Genomic DNA, 14,516 nt, shown 5'->3' with positions numbered 1-14,516 from the left:
TCTCCGGACAAGCAACATGTATGGGCTCTGCAAGTCAATGCAAAGGCACCTTCTGATGACTCAGATCACATATCTAATAGCACATCTAATAAACAACTCTATTTCTTTTAATAGACAATGTGACTGCAGTCAACTCTGGCTTCTCTTCAGGTCGTATAAGCCTTTCACCTTTTACTACATGCGCCCTGGACCCTCTCCCAGCTCGCCTCCTCCAAGCGGCTGCTCCTGATGTGCTGTCCTTCATCTCACTGCTCTCTGGCTGTTTCCTCCGTTTCAATCAAGCAGCTGTGATCCCACTCTTCAAAAAAAAAAATCTAGTATGGTGTCCATTTGAGGATGTCCTAAAATGGACACCGTACCCTTGAACCAACCTCTCCTCAGAACTACCACGAGAGCACGTCAATTCGTCCCCACGATAATTCATCCCCATGATACGTTCTGTGCATGAACATTTGTGACCACGTGGGCATTACTTTTTGTAGAGCCATAGAACATGGCTCACTGGTGAGCTGATACATCAAGCAGTAAGGACAAAAGACAAACTTTTAAAGTCTTTATTAGCAAGAAATTTGTCTTGATTGCAAAAAATCCACTTAAAAAAAATAATAATTATGAACAAACAATATTCTGGCCTCTGTGTAATTGCTGGGTATTCACAGATTTGCACAAAGGTTACAATGCACATGGGTTCTAAAGCATGGGTTTTTCTACTTAGGAAAATACATTTTACAGCAAGCTAACAAGCATACAATGTCTTTGTAAAGTCCTAGTGTCAAAGCAGACCATTTAATAAGTTAAAGATCATTTAAAACACTCAAGACTAGCACCTTTACAAAACAAATTTATACATGATACAATTACATAGCAAAATACTAAAATAATAATAATACAGTGCCAGCACTTCAGGTTTCAGTGTGTTCACAACCTCCTAAAACTAAAACAAAAAAAGTCAAAAAGGTTTGCTTGAAAATCATATACATAAATTATAGGATTAAAAGAACGTACTGTTTGTTCTCACACTATCTTGCACCAAAAACACAGTATTGGAGCACTTCACAGCTCATGTACTAATATTGTTAAGAAATAAACATTTAACATTTAAGTCTACAGTGATTATTTACATGGCACATTTTTAAAGAACATTTCAACCAGGCTTTAATTTCATGGTAATATAGCCAAGTTTTTAATCACTTGACTACAATTTCCTTTACTCTGCCTTGTGTCCGATGGGTTAGGTGGACAAAACAGTTTTTCAGCGTGGTCAGCACTGAACAAAGCGGTAATTGAAAATGGACAGAAGTCATTTTATTTTTGGTGTGGTTCACGGTCAAAAATGTTTCATACTAATTTAGATGTTTTCTCCATGGTCTATTACAATAGTTGTTTACAGTAGAGAACTTAATTTTATCATTTATATTAATCTGGGGGGAAAAATAGAAGTCATATCACTGCATTAATTTTCTGATTTCTGTATTCCCCCCTCCCCCATCTCTTAAAAACACTATTAAAAAAAGCAAACCTCAATATGAGGGATGTTCAATAAGTAGCATTCAGAGGAGCCTATAGTGGCCTCTTGGGGATGGAGGACTGAAAACAGATTAAAAATCCAAAAGCTGAGTAAAACACAACACCCAAGCTATATTGTAACGCAAAAGTACAAAAAAATGCTGTGCAAAAAGCAATGTAACAATTTTTTTTATTTAGATTCAATGAAAAATGTATTGGTAAAACTAAAAAAAAAAAAGATGCCATAAAAATCTCATAGAAATGGGTCTCCATAAAAATAATAATAATAATTAAAAAAAAAAAACATTCTGTAAGACTTCAGAAATACAGATCCTTATAACAAAAAGGTAATTTTAAACCAAATTCAAAGCTGAGGTTTTAAAGTTGGTAATGCGGTTTTAATATACACTCACCTAAAGGATTATTAGGAACACCTGTTCAATTTCTCACTAATGCAATTATCTAACCAACCAATCACATGGCAGTTGCTTCAATGCATTTAGGGGTGTGGTCCTGGTCAAGACAATCTCCTGAACTCCAAACTGAATGTCTGAATGGGAAAGAAAGGTGATTTAAGCAATTTTGAGCGTGGCATGGTTGTTGGTGCCAGACGGGCCGGTCTGAGTATTTCACAATCTGCTCAGTTACTGGGATTTTCACGCACAACCATTTCTAGGGTTTACAAAGAATGGTGTGAAAAGGGAAAAACATCCAGTATGCGGCAGTCCTGTGGGCAAAAATGCCTTGTTGATGCTAGAGGTCAGAGGAGAATGGGCCAACTGATTCAAGCTGATAGAAGAGCAACTTTGACTGAAATAACCACTCGTTACAACCGAGGTATGCAGCAAAGCATTTGTGAAGCCACAACACGTACAACCTTGAGGCGGATGGGCTACAACAGCAGAAGACCCCACCGGGTACCACTCATCTCCACTACAAATAGGAAAAGAGGCTACAATTTGCACAAGCTCACCAAAATTGGACAGTTGAAGACTGGAAAAATGTTGCCTGGTCTGATGAGTCTCGATTTCTGTTGAGACCTTCAGATGGTAGAGTCAGAATTTGGCGTAAACAGAATGAGAACATGGATCCATCATGCCTTGTTACCACTGTGCAGGCTGGTGGTGGTGGTGTAATGGTGTGGAGGATGTTTTCTTGGCACACTTTAGGCCCCTTAGTGCCAATTGGGCATCGTTTAAATGCCACAGCCTACCTGAGCATTGTTTCTGACCATGTCCATCCCTTTATGACCACCATGTACCCATCCTCTGATGGCTACTTCCAGCAGGATAATGCACCATGTCACAAAGGTCGAATCATTTCAAATTGGTTTCTTGAACATGACAATGAGTTCACTGTACTAAACTGGCCCCCACAGTCACCAGATCTCAACCCAATAGAGCATCTTTGGGATGTGGTGGAACGGGAGCTTTGTGCCCTGGATGTGCATCCCACAAATCTCCATCAACTGCAAGATGCTATCCTATCAATATGGGCCAACATTTCTAAAGAATGCTTTCAGCACCTTGTTGAATCAATGCCACGTAGAATTAAGGCAGTTCTGAATGCGAAAGGGGGTCAAACACAGTATTAGTATGGTGTTCCTAATAATCCTTTAGGTGAGTGTATAGGCAACCTGACCAAATACCACCACCCCCCTCTACTTTCCTACAAGTAAAGCATTTACTTCAAGATGTAGTTGGTTATCCAATTGAAAACCATGAAATGGTTCTGTAATGATTTGCGAGATCTGTTAAAAAATAAAAATATGACCAGCTGGATTTGATGGATTCTGCATCAAATTTAAGATTTTTAAAAGTCAGGTTATACTGTTAAAAGGGTATGTTTAAGGTATTCTAAACAGAAGACCACACAGATACAGTATGGCAATAATCAAATTTCATCCTTCATCTAGTTTGACGATCCAAGAGGAATGACTTCACCAGGAATGGTTCAGAGGTTGGAGATCTTTTGAGAACAAATCTTGACCTTGCTAAAATGGTGCATTTATTTCTCTCTTGCCTGATCCATTAGTTAATAATAATGGCAAATTTGCAGGCGACTTCCAGGGTCGTTTTTCCCTGGGCTGAAAAAGGGGCAAACAGGGCCGTCAAAGTAGGCATCAAATGTGTACAGGCGCTTCATGTTGGTGGCATTGTAAAACGTCACCAGCCCCTTCTCATAGTCGATGTAAATGCCCACTCTCGGGGAGCTCCAGCCCTCGTCGATCAGGACGCGGTCCTCCTCGTTGGCATACAGCCGGTCTTGCAGACAGAGGCTCCAGTAGCCGGCACTTGGACACAGGTTGACGAAACCCTTTCGGTTGCTGTCGAGGTCAGTGATACCCAGATACCACACACCTTTGTCCCTCACATCCACCTCCCAGTAGTGCCGCCCGGCGCTGTACTGTGTGGTGGACAGCACGCCGAAAAAGCGAGTGAATTTCTGAGGCAAGTCCGGCTCCAGGACCCGGCCTCGACCCTCCTCCACCGTAGTGCAGAAATCCGAGATGATCAGGTTAGGGTGGGCCGTATCCAAGTCCAGGATTAGATTTTCGGGGCCTGCAAAAGATTAAATTTAAAATAAGGTACTCGATGACAAGCAAGCCGGCATATGAAAACTAGGTAAGAGTTTTTGCACATATCTGTATTCATAACCTCAGTCAACTGATTTAGGTTTTGTAGAATTATTCCAAAAGAGAAACAGCTTGGAATGGGCTAACCCTGCAGAAAAGCTTTTTTAAAAAGGTGTTCCTTTGGTCTTGTTTCAGTCAGTCAGTACCTGGCCTTAACATGTTTAGCATTTTCTTCCAGAATATGACTTGAAGAGGCCCAGTAAACTCATCCCACTCAGGGTCACAGGGAGAATTGGACACAGAGCTATTAATCTGAAAGGGGCTAAAAAAAATTGCATAAAGTTAGAAAAATAACCCACACATGCAATAATGATCTTTAAAATAACATCTCAACAACAAAAATTACCTTGAAATTGTCCGGCTGATTTCCTAGAAGGAAAGAAACGAAAAGTTACTCAGATATTCATACTTATTGAAATGTTACTGATAAATACCCATAATAACTAGGTCATGAATCAAAATATGATTATAGAAATGTACATACCTCAAAAGACGACTTATTTTTCAGAAGGTTCTCAAGATCAGTGATTGCTTTTTCCACACTGGTGAGCTCTTTCTCCACATTCTTGATGTTGTTCTCAATGGCATGGACCACGGACTGCTCTTCAGCTTCCAGATTCCCTAGCAGTTCATCTTTTTCATCCAGCAGGAACTGGACAAGCTCTCCTACTTCAATTTCAATTCTATCTCTCAGATGTTCTTTCTTCATCTGTTGAACACAAGGAAAACATTCAGGAATAAGTAATCTCAGCTGCCGTTACATCCAATTTTTGAATTGTTCCTGCAGTAGATGTAGTTTGGAACCTGATTATTTTGCAGGATTTCCGAGGATCAGGTACCTTAATTTGTGTTCTGGCATCATCTTCCTCAGTTTTCACCCTGCTACACAGTGATCTGTGCCATTTTAACTTGACGAGTCTCTGTCGAAGCTCCGTCTACAAGAAATAGAAGAAACAAAAACACCTTTAAAGTTGAATTTCAACATTACAGTTGACGATGCACGGTACACCCCATTGTGTGAAACTTTTCATACCAACGACCCCAATATTACCATTTGAATCTTCAGCAAGGGTGACAGTCTGTAGAAGGCACTTCTTAAAGGCACAAGATGGCAAACCGCATAAGTCCGACACAGAATGTCTTTCAAACTTTAACAAAGACTGTTTTCAGCAAGCGGGCCCGGTGTTATCTCAAGGTTGTCTGCAATTGCAGAACAATATTAACAATACATTTCCTACAGACTCTCAAGGATTCTTGTAAGGTTGGGTTATGAAAAAATAAAGCCTTTTTCATTTGGGTACTGAGACTTGAGAACATGTTAGGAGCCACAGAAAATGAATCTGTATTAGCCTATGATTGACTGGATATGGATGATCTAGTAATAATGAAATACAATTTGGTGAGCAGATGTTTCAAACTGAATATAGGGGGGGAAATGCAACACTTCAATATATAATTATATATATATATATAAAACCATTGATGTATTTAATTTACATAGCAATGCACTCACCTTCATATCCTCAATAACCTCTGGTATAGGAGCAACATCGTGATACCTGAAGAAGTGAAAAAGACACGTTTAACATAACCTCTCTCAATATATGATCCTAACCTGAAATATGTTGCATAAACTCAATCGTTTTACAAAGGCAACACTGTGTGAACTCTACTGCTCGGCAATTGTCTATTTCATCATCCCATCCACTGTGCAAAAGACTGATCTATTGACTTGGGCAAGAAAATCAGTTTTTTGAATTGCACACCTCTAGGGGCGCAACTAGAACCACAACCCCCTACAAACACACCTCTACCACGTGTTTGACATGCTACACGCCCCATGAAATGTAACGATAAACAACAACATAGCAGATACAGTTACACAACCATAAAAAGACCAACTGTGCCGACTAAAATGCATTTGCATAAAGCTATAGGGTCAACATACACATTTTAATAATATGCCTCAATTAGAAATGGTAACATTACCGGTGAGCTCTGGATTCCCTGCAGATCACACAGATGGGCTTATTGTCGGTCGTGCAAAACAATTTCAGATCTTCGTGGTGTTTCTCACACGTCCCCTCTGGGACCTGCTTAGCTGGCTTGGCTGGCCTCGACCGCAGAAAGTCCAGCTCGTCCAATTTATCCACCAAGTTTTTCACCAGGTAGTTCTTGGTCAAACTTATTTCCCAAAAGAGCTGCGGAAAGGATTGAGGATGCATTTGTTTAGACACGGCATGCATGATATTTTACGCCAGCTTGGTAATTATGAACGAATTACACAGATCGTGTTCGGTTTACGTGCATTGATTTCATAGTAATACTAGTTCAGACCATCCGCACTTTTGCGTTAACTTTGTAGGATCACGGAAGCGTTTTGCACATACCTGCCTGCATTCAGGGCACCGATAACCAAACTCGTCGCTGCCGTTCTCCTCCCAGTGCATCAGGATGCAGTCTCGGCAGAAATTGTGCCCGCATTTTAAAATCACAGGATCCTGGAAGAAATCCAGGCAAATGGCACACACCAGCTCCTTTTGCAGCTCTCCCGCGTCCGCCGCAGCCATGTTTCCAGCCTGTGCAGCGCTCTGAACGCGGCGGAAGCGCAGCCGCGAATGGCATCATGGGAGTGAGGGGGCGGGCTTATTGCGCGCCTGCGCTGTGAGACGCGTTATTTGCGGAAGAAACGTGAAGTACAGCCGCAGCATAATTACATCATTCAAATTCAGCATGGGAGAAATAAAGACGTCTGCACCGGCATAGTAATGGTGTAACGGGGGCAGTATTGTTGAAATACTTTTTTTTTTTTTCAGTCAGTGTTGTTAAATCAAGAGTTTTAAAGTTTAATACTGCCATTTGAAGGTAGAGCATCTGAACATTTTACACATACATGTGTGTGCATCTGTGAATTATACTATTTGAGCCATTTTTATTATACTAGTATCTCCATTAAGCCCACTTCCATCACCTGAAGTTTTTATGTAGTTTTAAATAAATTAAGAACACATTATTTTTCACTGTTTCATGATATTATTCTGAATAATGGGTAACAAATAATGTCCATCAGTATTAATTCTAATAATTGTTCAAGTATTCTTCAATTAAATGTATTTACAAGTAGAACATATCACTGAAGTCGAAAACGCATTATGAAAGTTGCATGTAATTATCTACAAATGCATGTATGTGTTTATATAAAGATAGAAATTAACACATTGGAAAAACAAATCTTTATTTTGCAGACCACATATAGTTTGTGCTTCAGAGGTCTATGTTACAAATAATTACAGTACATAACCAATATTTTAACACTGACCACTCCCAAAACATCCAAGCTATACTATATATATATATATATATATATATATATATATATATATATATATATATATATATATATATATATATATATATATATAAGTGTAATAGATTTCAGTCTCTTACTGAAATTAACATATCACCGAGTTAGGGCTGTAGGAGATATGTGGATACAAATGACATAACAAATGAAGCTGTAACAAAATACATATGAGGAGGAAACACTTAAGATTATAAGGATGCAATACTATGAATAAATTGTGTTACACTATAGATTGCATAGCATTCCTATTTTTTACATGAAATGTGGCATAATATAAAGACACACAGCACCAGAAAAATACAAGATAAACAAAACAAAAAACAAAAAACCTTGTTTGAGTTGTGTTCAAAAGTGCAGCGGTTAAACATGGTGTTAAAAAATGAATCAATATCAATAATAAATGTTATCTACTACCAGTCTTAAAAAAAAAAAAATCTTCAAAACACTGAGCTGAAGTACTTGTCATGGTAAGGTAATGGTGTAATACAGAAGCTTTTAAAAAGGAGTGATCTCTTCTGATTTTACATAAGAATTATTTTAGTTCAGATTAATGGAGTCAATTCTGACACTGCAGTACGCCTACAGTATTTTATCACACTGATATATCTATTGGAGTTTTCATAACTGACAGAAAAACTGTCAAGACATTGCAAACCTTCTATCTTTGATATATATATTCCTGTTTATTCTATTTACTCCTGTTGGGAGTGTATTGCTTACTGTCTCTTTATTGAACCTTCAGACTAATATCATGGGACCCAGTTTAAAAAATTTGAAGAGAACACTTACTAAAAACGAGAAGGTCTTCTGCAAAGTGTGATGTTATCTGTCATTCTCTCTCTCAATCGCTTAGTTTTTCTGTAAAGTAGGTTACTTGATATGCAGTAGGTAAATGTGTAATAAGCCTGACTTTATGGTGAAACAATTTAAGAAACAAATTTAAAAATGGTGGGTGTATAACTATATAACATATATTGACCTACCTCTGTAGATAAATGAATGTGCAGCGATAATACTTGTAATACCATTTGCACCACTAATCCAGTACAATAATTGCTGTCAGTTTTAAAAGGACAGTGCTTTGTGTATATACAATCAACTTCTTTTTTTTCCCTTTAACAGATTCACACAAAATTTCCTTGAAGCAAAACCTCTTCAGAATAATCCTTTTCAGTGACTTTTAGGTTACAACAGTGTCAAAGACCTTGACAAACAACGTGACGAAAAAACAGTGAATTACACCGAATGTGTGGCTCTGAGTCAAAATTAACTTTAATATCCATGTCAAAACAATGGTCGTCTGATGGTTTTTGGAAGTAACAACATGAGAAACTACATGCAAAATTAAATGGCTCCTACAAAGATGCATTAGATTGCTTAAAAAATAACAAACAAAAATAGTGGTTTATACACAATAGTGGTTTTTCAAAGGGCACAATTATTATGCCTTTTTTAATCCCCAAAACTAGGGGTTTAAGTGAAGCTGCTCCTACTGGATCTGAAACTGCAATGCAGCAGCCCAGCTGTCTTGATTGCTATCCTTCAGCAGCGATTGATCACCGCTCTTGGCATTCTAAAATCAGTGCGTAATTCTCAAAACCAGAATGGAACAAATCACAGTCTTCTCAAAATATGAACTGTATAATTTAATAATAATAATAATAATAATAATAATAATAATAATAATGTAATGAAAGCAGTGTTTCCTCAACTAGTTACTAGGTAAATAAAAACATGTTTAAAAGTGTAGATCGCTGCAGATGCAAGGTGTGTTCATTCAAATCAGACACAGAGAGGTTTTGTCTAGATGGACCATTTCTCCTTTGACAAACCAAAAGCAGCAAACATGCAGAAACCATACACAGTTAGCACATTGGCAGTGGCAGATGTGAGAATATTTAACAGTACATAGACATCACCTCTGGTGGGGTTTGGTAAACATTACAGCGAAGATGGAGTTCTTGTTCCCGAGTTACAGCGCCCATAGCACACCGTTAACACCCATTCGTTAAAAAAAACAGCCAACTATTGTTTTCAGGAAATGTGTCATTCTCCCATTTAACAGCATTCAAATAAATATAGGATGCATTACCTCTGTTTAAGTAAGAGATAATGTGATATAGCCATACGTTACATGATAACCCCTGATACATAAGAAAACATCTTCCAAATTAAAACATCCTGATCTCTCTCACTTTAAAAGGTACCGTGTTCCTCCCCCACTATCCCTCTTTAGCAGATTTGCCTTTTAATCAAGTATCTTCTCTCCCAGAAGCTGCAACTGACTGTTAAACGTGACACAATCATACATCAATGTTAAAGTTGTGTTATAATGGAATAACATTGACCAGGTCTCATAATACTTAAAGGAGAGCAGGTTACTGAATCCTAAAACCTGAAAACACAGATTTCTATTTTTGTTTTTAAAGACAAACACTCAAGCAAACAGACTACAGAACTCATTTACAATTATAAATGGCCACTTTTACAACTAATTCTTCTGTTTTATTGACCCATGTGTATAATCTTTGTTCCTCCAACATTAACACTACTCTAATCATCTGTTGTCCCCTGTCCAATTTGAAAAGGAGATCTTTAGCACCTTTGTATAACTTAAAAACATTATATTTCTGGGGAAAGGAGGGGTAGAGAAATCAAGTGCCTCTTGTTGTAAGGGATGACCTTGCATACCGAGGGAGATGCTTTTATGTTGTTGTTGTTGTTGTTGTTGTTGTTGAAACAGCCAAAGCAGCATAACTGTAGCTGCAGTTTGTCAAGTATACCTTGACGACATCTGATTTTCATTGTAGGAGGTTAGAGATGGCAACAAAACTTGTAGTGTTGGCATTTTATAAAGATGCTCCCAATCTGTCCCAACATACTTGTTTGAGGCACTTGTGAAAGTTGAAATCTCCAGTAGCCTGCGGTGACCCATCAAACCTCTGAGTTGTCTTGACTATGATAACCGTGAGACATCATTGGTTCTGTGCTGGAGGACCCCTGGGGGGCTTCCTTCTTGGACTTCTGCTTGGATCTGACCAGCAGAACGATGATGACGATAAGGCAGATGGTGAGCACCAAGCCTGCCAGCCCCCCCACGATGGTCACCAGGTTATCCTCGTCGTCTTTGCTATTCAGCTCTCGGGGGATTATGCCATTGGCGAATACCTCCCTGTCAGGGTTTTGCTTCTTGCTGCTGTGATCGAGCGCAATGTGTAGGATGTTGGTTCCCCTGCTGTTCTCCAGTCCAATCTCCTCCGCCACCTCTTGGACGCCCCTGGCTGCCCTCTTAGAGCGAGACCTGGCCACTGAACTGAGCTCACTGCTGTGCACCAGTGAGCTATACTGGTACTCAAGACTTCTCTTGCCAATGCCCCTGTTGGCATTTTCTCTTGAGCGCACTGTGTAGATGGTGTGGATATACCACTCCCTGCCAGTTGACACCTACAAGAGAAATGAGTTTGTCAGAGGTGACATCAATGAGCTTTTGTCAGACACAGTCAGCTACTTAAAAATGATTACATTATGTGTTAGGGTTATTATGAGCTTTGCTTGAGATATTACATTCAAATCATAAAGTGGTGTTAAGCTAATTAGTTATGAAGTGCCACTGAGTCAGGAAAAAATATGTATATTGGAGAATTTGTATTTCCTGCTACAGAATTAAAATAATGAACACACATTTTGAATACCTGTGTGCTATTATTATTATTATTAGTCAAAGAGAAGAGCATTCAAAAGTATATTTTGCTTAGCACGGCACAAACCTGGAACATGGCTGTGGAGTCAATCCTGAAGCCATCTGAGCCAGGTTGTCTGACCAGAGGCAGTGCTTCTGGGTCATCCACAGCCAGGCGTGCATTGAATTCCACATTGCCGAAATGTCTGGCTTGTGTCTCCGGCTGAGCTTTGTCCTGCACACAGGGAGAAGACGGGAGGTTTAGCTGTGAAAAGGATTTCAGCAGGTACACAGCTCTTTACAGAGTTGGAAATCTCTTACAGATGATGTGGCCTGTTTTGCTAATGGGTCAAAAAGCTACAGAACAAAATGAGTCTTATTTCCCACCAGGTCTAATATTGTTCCTTCCTATCTCCACACCAGAGTCTGTTCTGAGTTTTTGTAGGATGTAGGTGTTGTTTTTCTTCACAAAATGAGGTGGACAATTTAAATTTAAATTTCAATCTAATGGTACATTGCACTGATTGTACATTCCTCTTTGTTTCAACTGTCAAATGATGTCTGCTGTGTCAAAATAATAATACATTAACGGTATTTATAAAGCAGTACGCCTCGATTGTGGTCACTTACAATGATCTTAAATCTGTACAGCAGAGAAGGGGAATCTGCCAGACAGCCAAATTCAAAGTTGGTGGGGTTGTACTTGGGGACGTATCCATCGGCTCCGGTACACAGGAAGACTTTCTCAATGTTACAGATGAAGGAATCTCCTAGGTTCTGCACAGGGTCAACCATCACACGGCCATAGATGATATCTCCTGTGGAAAGAAAAACCCAGCTGGTAAAAAAAAAGAAAAAGAGAAAACAGACCACTGCTAGTATAAGTTTAATAGTCAATTTTCCCACTAAGCAAAGTACAAAAAATATTTTTTATTATTATTGACGGAAAGAGAAAACGATCTGACACTGGAGCAGAGAACATCTAAACTGTTGTTTGATTTTTTTGATGTGTGGTAACACTCTGACCGTTGATTTCATTAAGGTCTCTAATTTCCAGTGAGCTATCGTATCTAGCTATCTTAAGAACAATACCTTCTGTGAAAGCTGTGTCACTCTCTTGTCCAAAGCCCATGGAACCATCAGATAGCCAGAGGGCTTTCTTGGACAGCAGGAACATCTGTGTGTTCAAGCTGAATTCAGCGGCCACTGGGTCACTGACCTTCAAATAATGAAAACAAATATGTTAGGCCATCTGCTCAGAAAATCCACCATTAACATTATCCATTTAAAAACAGAAGTTACGAACAACAACAATACTGAAGTTGGTACCTGTTGGAATCGGATGTCAATATCGAAGGTGATGGGCTCTCTGGGGTTGCAGACTGGAGGGATGCTGTACTCCAAAGAGGGAGAGGAAGTGCAAGGAATGAGCTTCACGGTGTACGTGCCAGAGTAATCTCGCACCTATGGAGATCAGAGGGGAAAGGAGAGGTTAGCATGACATGACCCAGGACAGTAGAGGTAGCTAAGGAAACTGAGTCAAGCTGTAGGTGAAACTAAAGACAAGCAAGTTCACCCATCTCTAAACCCAATGCATATCTTCACCTAGGGTTGACCTCCACTTCCAGTGAGCTACACAAGGAACTACACAACCAAATGGAAGTAGGATAGAGAGCCAAGTTGGGAGGGGTAAAAATCTGGCTTCCAATAACAAGATCAAGTATGAACACTCCCCATCCCTAAGGTTTAGGTCAGTGCTGGATGCTTCTGAATAAGTTATCTATTATTGAAGACTGAGTGATCTTACAGCAAAATCGGAGACAAAGGTCCACTGCTGCGTGGGCTGGTTGTAGGTGGGCTCGCTGCGGACCAAACTCAAGGTGAAGGTGAGTCCCGGGTGGTCGGCACACATGACCATTGAGGACAGAGACGAGGCTAGAGCAAAGAGAGTTACAGCCGGTATCAAATAGAGGAAAACAGTTGAGCCCAATATATTTATTTAAAAAAAAATCTACAGCCACAAAATAAAAACTTGTTTTTGGAGCACATTAGGCATTTCCTACTAAAGAATGTGGTATGTAAAGCTGCAGGTTTACTCACCAGAGTGTGTCGTGACAAACAGACCCCGGAACCGAGCTTCTGTTTTGAAGTTGACTACGAGGCGTCCCTGCTCGTTGATGCGCATACTGGTGGGATACAGTGCACCTACAGCACACAACAGGAGAATTATAGAAATCATCCTGATAACAGAATATAGGAGTTCTGATGCTTTGAGTCACATTTGTTTTCAAGAGTGAAAAGGCACAAAAGACTACATACTCTTAATTTGCAAAATAATTAACTTAAAGCACTTAGAATGTGCTGAAACCACTTAAATTGTTGCCTAAACATTTTATTTATGAACTTATTTGTGTGCCACATTCACTGTTTCCCTCCGTTTGGCTGTCCTTTGGCTTTTTATATGAGCCTTCATAAGGCACATCACATCCTCGACAGAAAGTATGATAATACATCAGAATTATGATTTTTCAGAATGGGATTAGCAATCAAGATCCCAGCTTGGGCTCTGCTGTGTCTCTCCAGCAGGATCCTCAAGACTCAGTCCGATTTCACTTGCCTTGCAGTTCAGCTTCAGGAGGGCTCCCGATGCCGTCTTTCCACAAGATGGCGGTGTCGTACACGAATGTGAGACGGAGCTCTGACTGCAGGTCAAAGTGCTGCCAGCCGCCCGCGCCCACGGGGGAATGGAACACGTAGGACACGTGGAGGGGCACCCGCAGAGTCACGTATGACTGGACCAGGTTGAGCACCTGAGGTCAAAGACACAAGAAAAGTCCCTTTAACAGTGAGGCACTCCCTCAAGGAAAAAAACACAACAGTGCCTGCCTCATCAGAAAGAAACTTGTGCTAGCCCAGCTCCCGGTGTGGCATTTCAGCAGTATTTCCAACTCCGTTTACATGCCAAATTCACAGAAGCTGTCAGTCAGTGCAGTCTACTTCTAAATTCTCCATCCAAGCTTTGTCAAAAACAAAGCTGCAGCTATCTGAGTATTAGCAGCTCAGTCAAAGGATTAATAAAATAAAACAAAATAATAATAAGTACACTCAAAAAATATCGAACATAAAATATTGCATTGTTTAATATATATATTTACTGTCAGAATGCTTCAGTAAATGTTTGGCCAATCTCTCTCACTACCATTTCACTCAGAAAGGCTCTCTTTCTTTACTGAAGTTCCTGTTACATTTGTGAACACATTTAATGGGAGAAAATTGTTGCCAAGCTAAAAAGCAACAATACTAGTAAAGAAAAAACTGAAAAACACTGAAAA

General features: G+C 39.6%; 2 protein-coding genes across 2 annotated transcripts in view; both read right to left on the bottom strand.

Annotated features, from left to right (window-relative positions):
- Positions 1–540: 540 nt before the first annotated feature.
- Positions 541–6,743, bottom strand: trim47 (tripartite motif containing 47). The gene is made up of 8 exons (XM_066699798.1): positions 6,532–6,743; positions 6,131–6,342; positions 5,655–5,700; positions 4,981–5,076; positions 4,626–4,850; positions 4,488–4,510; positions 4,288–4,403; positions 541–4,067 (listed from the first exon to the last, which is right to left on the bottom strand). The coding sequence occupies exons 1-8, from the start codon at positions 6,709–6,711 to the stop codon at positions 3,541–3,543; spliced, it is 1,425 nt and encodes a 474-aa protein (XP_066555895.1). The 5' UTR covers positions 6,712–6,743; the 3' UTR covers positions 541–3,540.
- Positions 6,744–7,673: 930 nt separating this feature from the next.
- The window catches only part of LOC136746922 (FRAS1-related extracellular matrix protein 2), an 89,432-nt gene continuing 82,589 nt past the window's right edge, over positions 7,674–14,516 (bottom strand). Inside the window, exons 17-24 of the mRNA XM_066699797.1 lie at positions 13,802–13,994; positions 13,285–13,389; positions 12,992–13,119; positions 12,514–12,648; positions 12,277–12,403; positions 11,815–12,002; positions 11,273–11,419; positions 7,674–10,949 (exon numbers count right to left, since the gene is read on the bottom strand). Of these exons, the coding sequence (XP_066555894.1) occupies positions 10,440–10,949; positions 11,273–11,419; positions 11,815–12,002; positions 12,277–12,403; positions 12,514–12,648; positions 12,992–13,119; positions 13,285–13,389; positions 13,802–13,994 (1,533 nt within the window). The 3' untranslated portion in view covers positions 7,674–10,439. The remainder of the gene's footprint in view (positions 10,950–11,272; positions 11,420–11,814; positions 12,003–12,276; positions 12,404–12,513; positions 12,649–12,991; positions 13,120–13,284; positions 13,390–13,801; positions 13,995–14,516) is intronic.

The sequence above is a fragment of the Amia ocellicauda genome, chromosome 3, assembly GCF_036373705.1.
Source record: "Amia ocellicauda isolate fAmiCal2 chromosome 3, fAmiCal2.hap1, whole genome shotgun sequence".
Lineage (NCBI taxonomy): Eukaryota > Metazoa > Chordata > Actinopteri > Amiiformes > Amiidae > Amia > Amia ocellicauda.
This window is presented reverse-complemented; position numbering and strand designations above follow the sequence as displayed.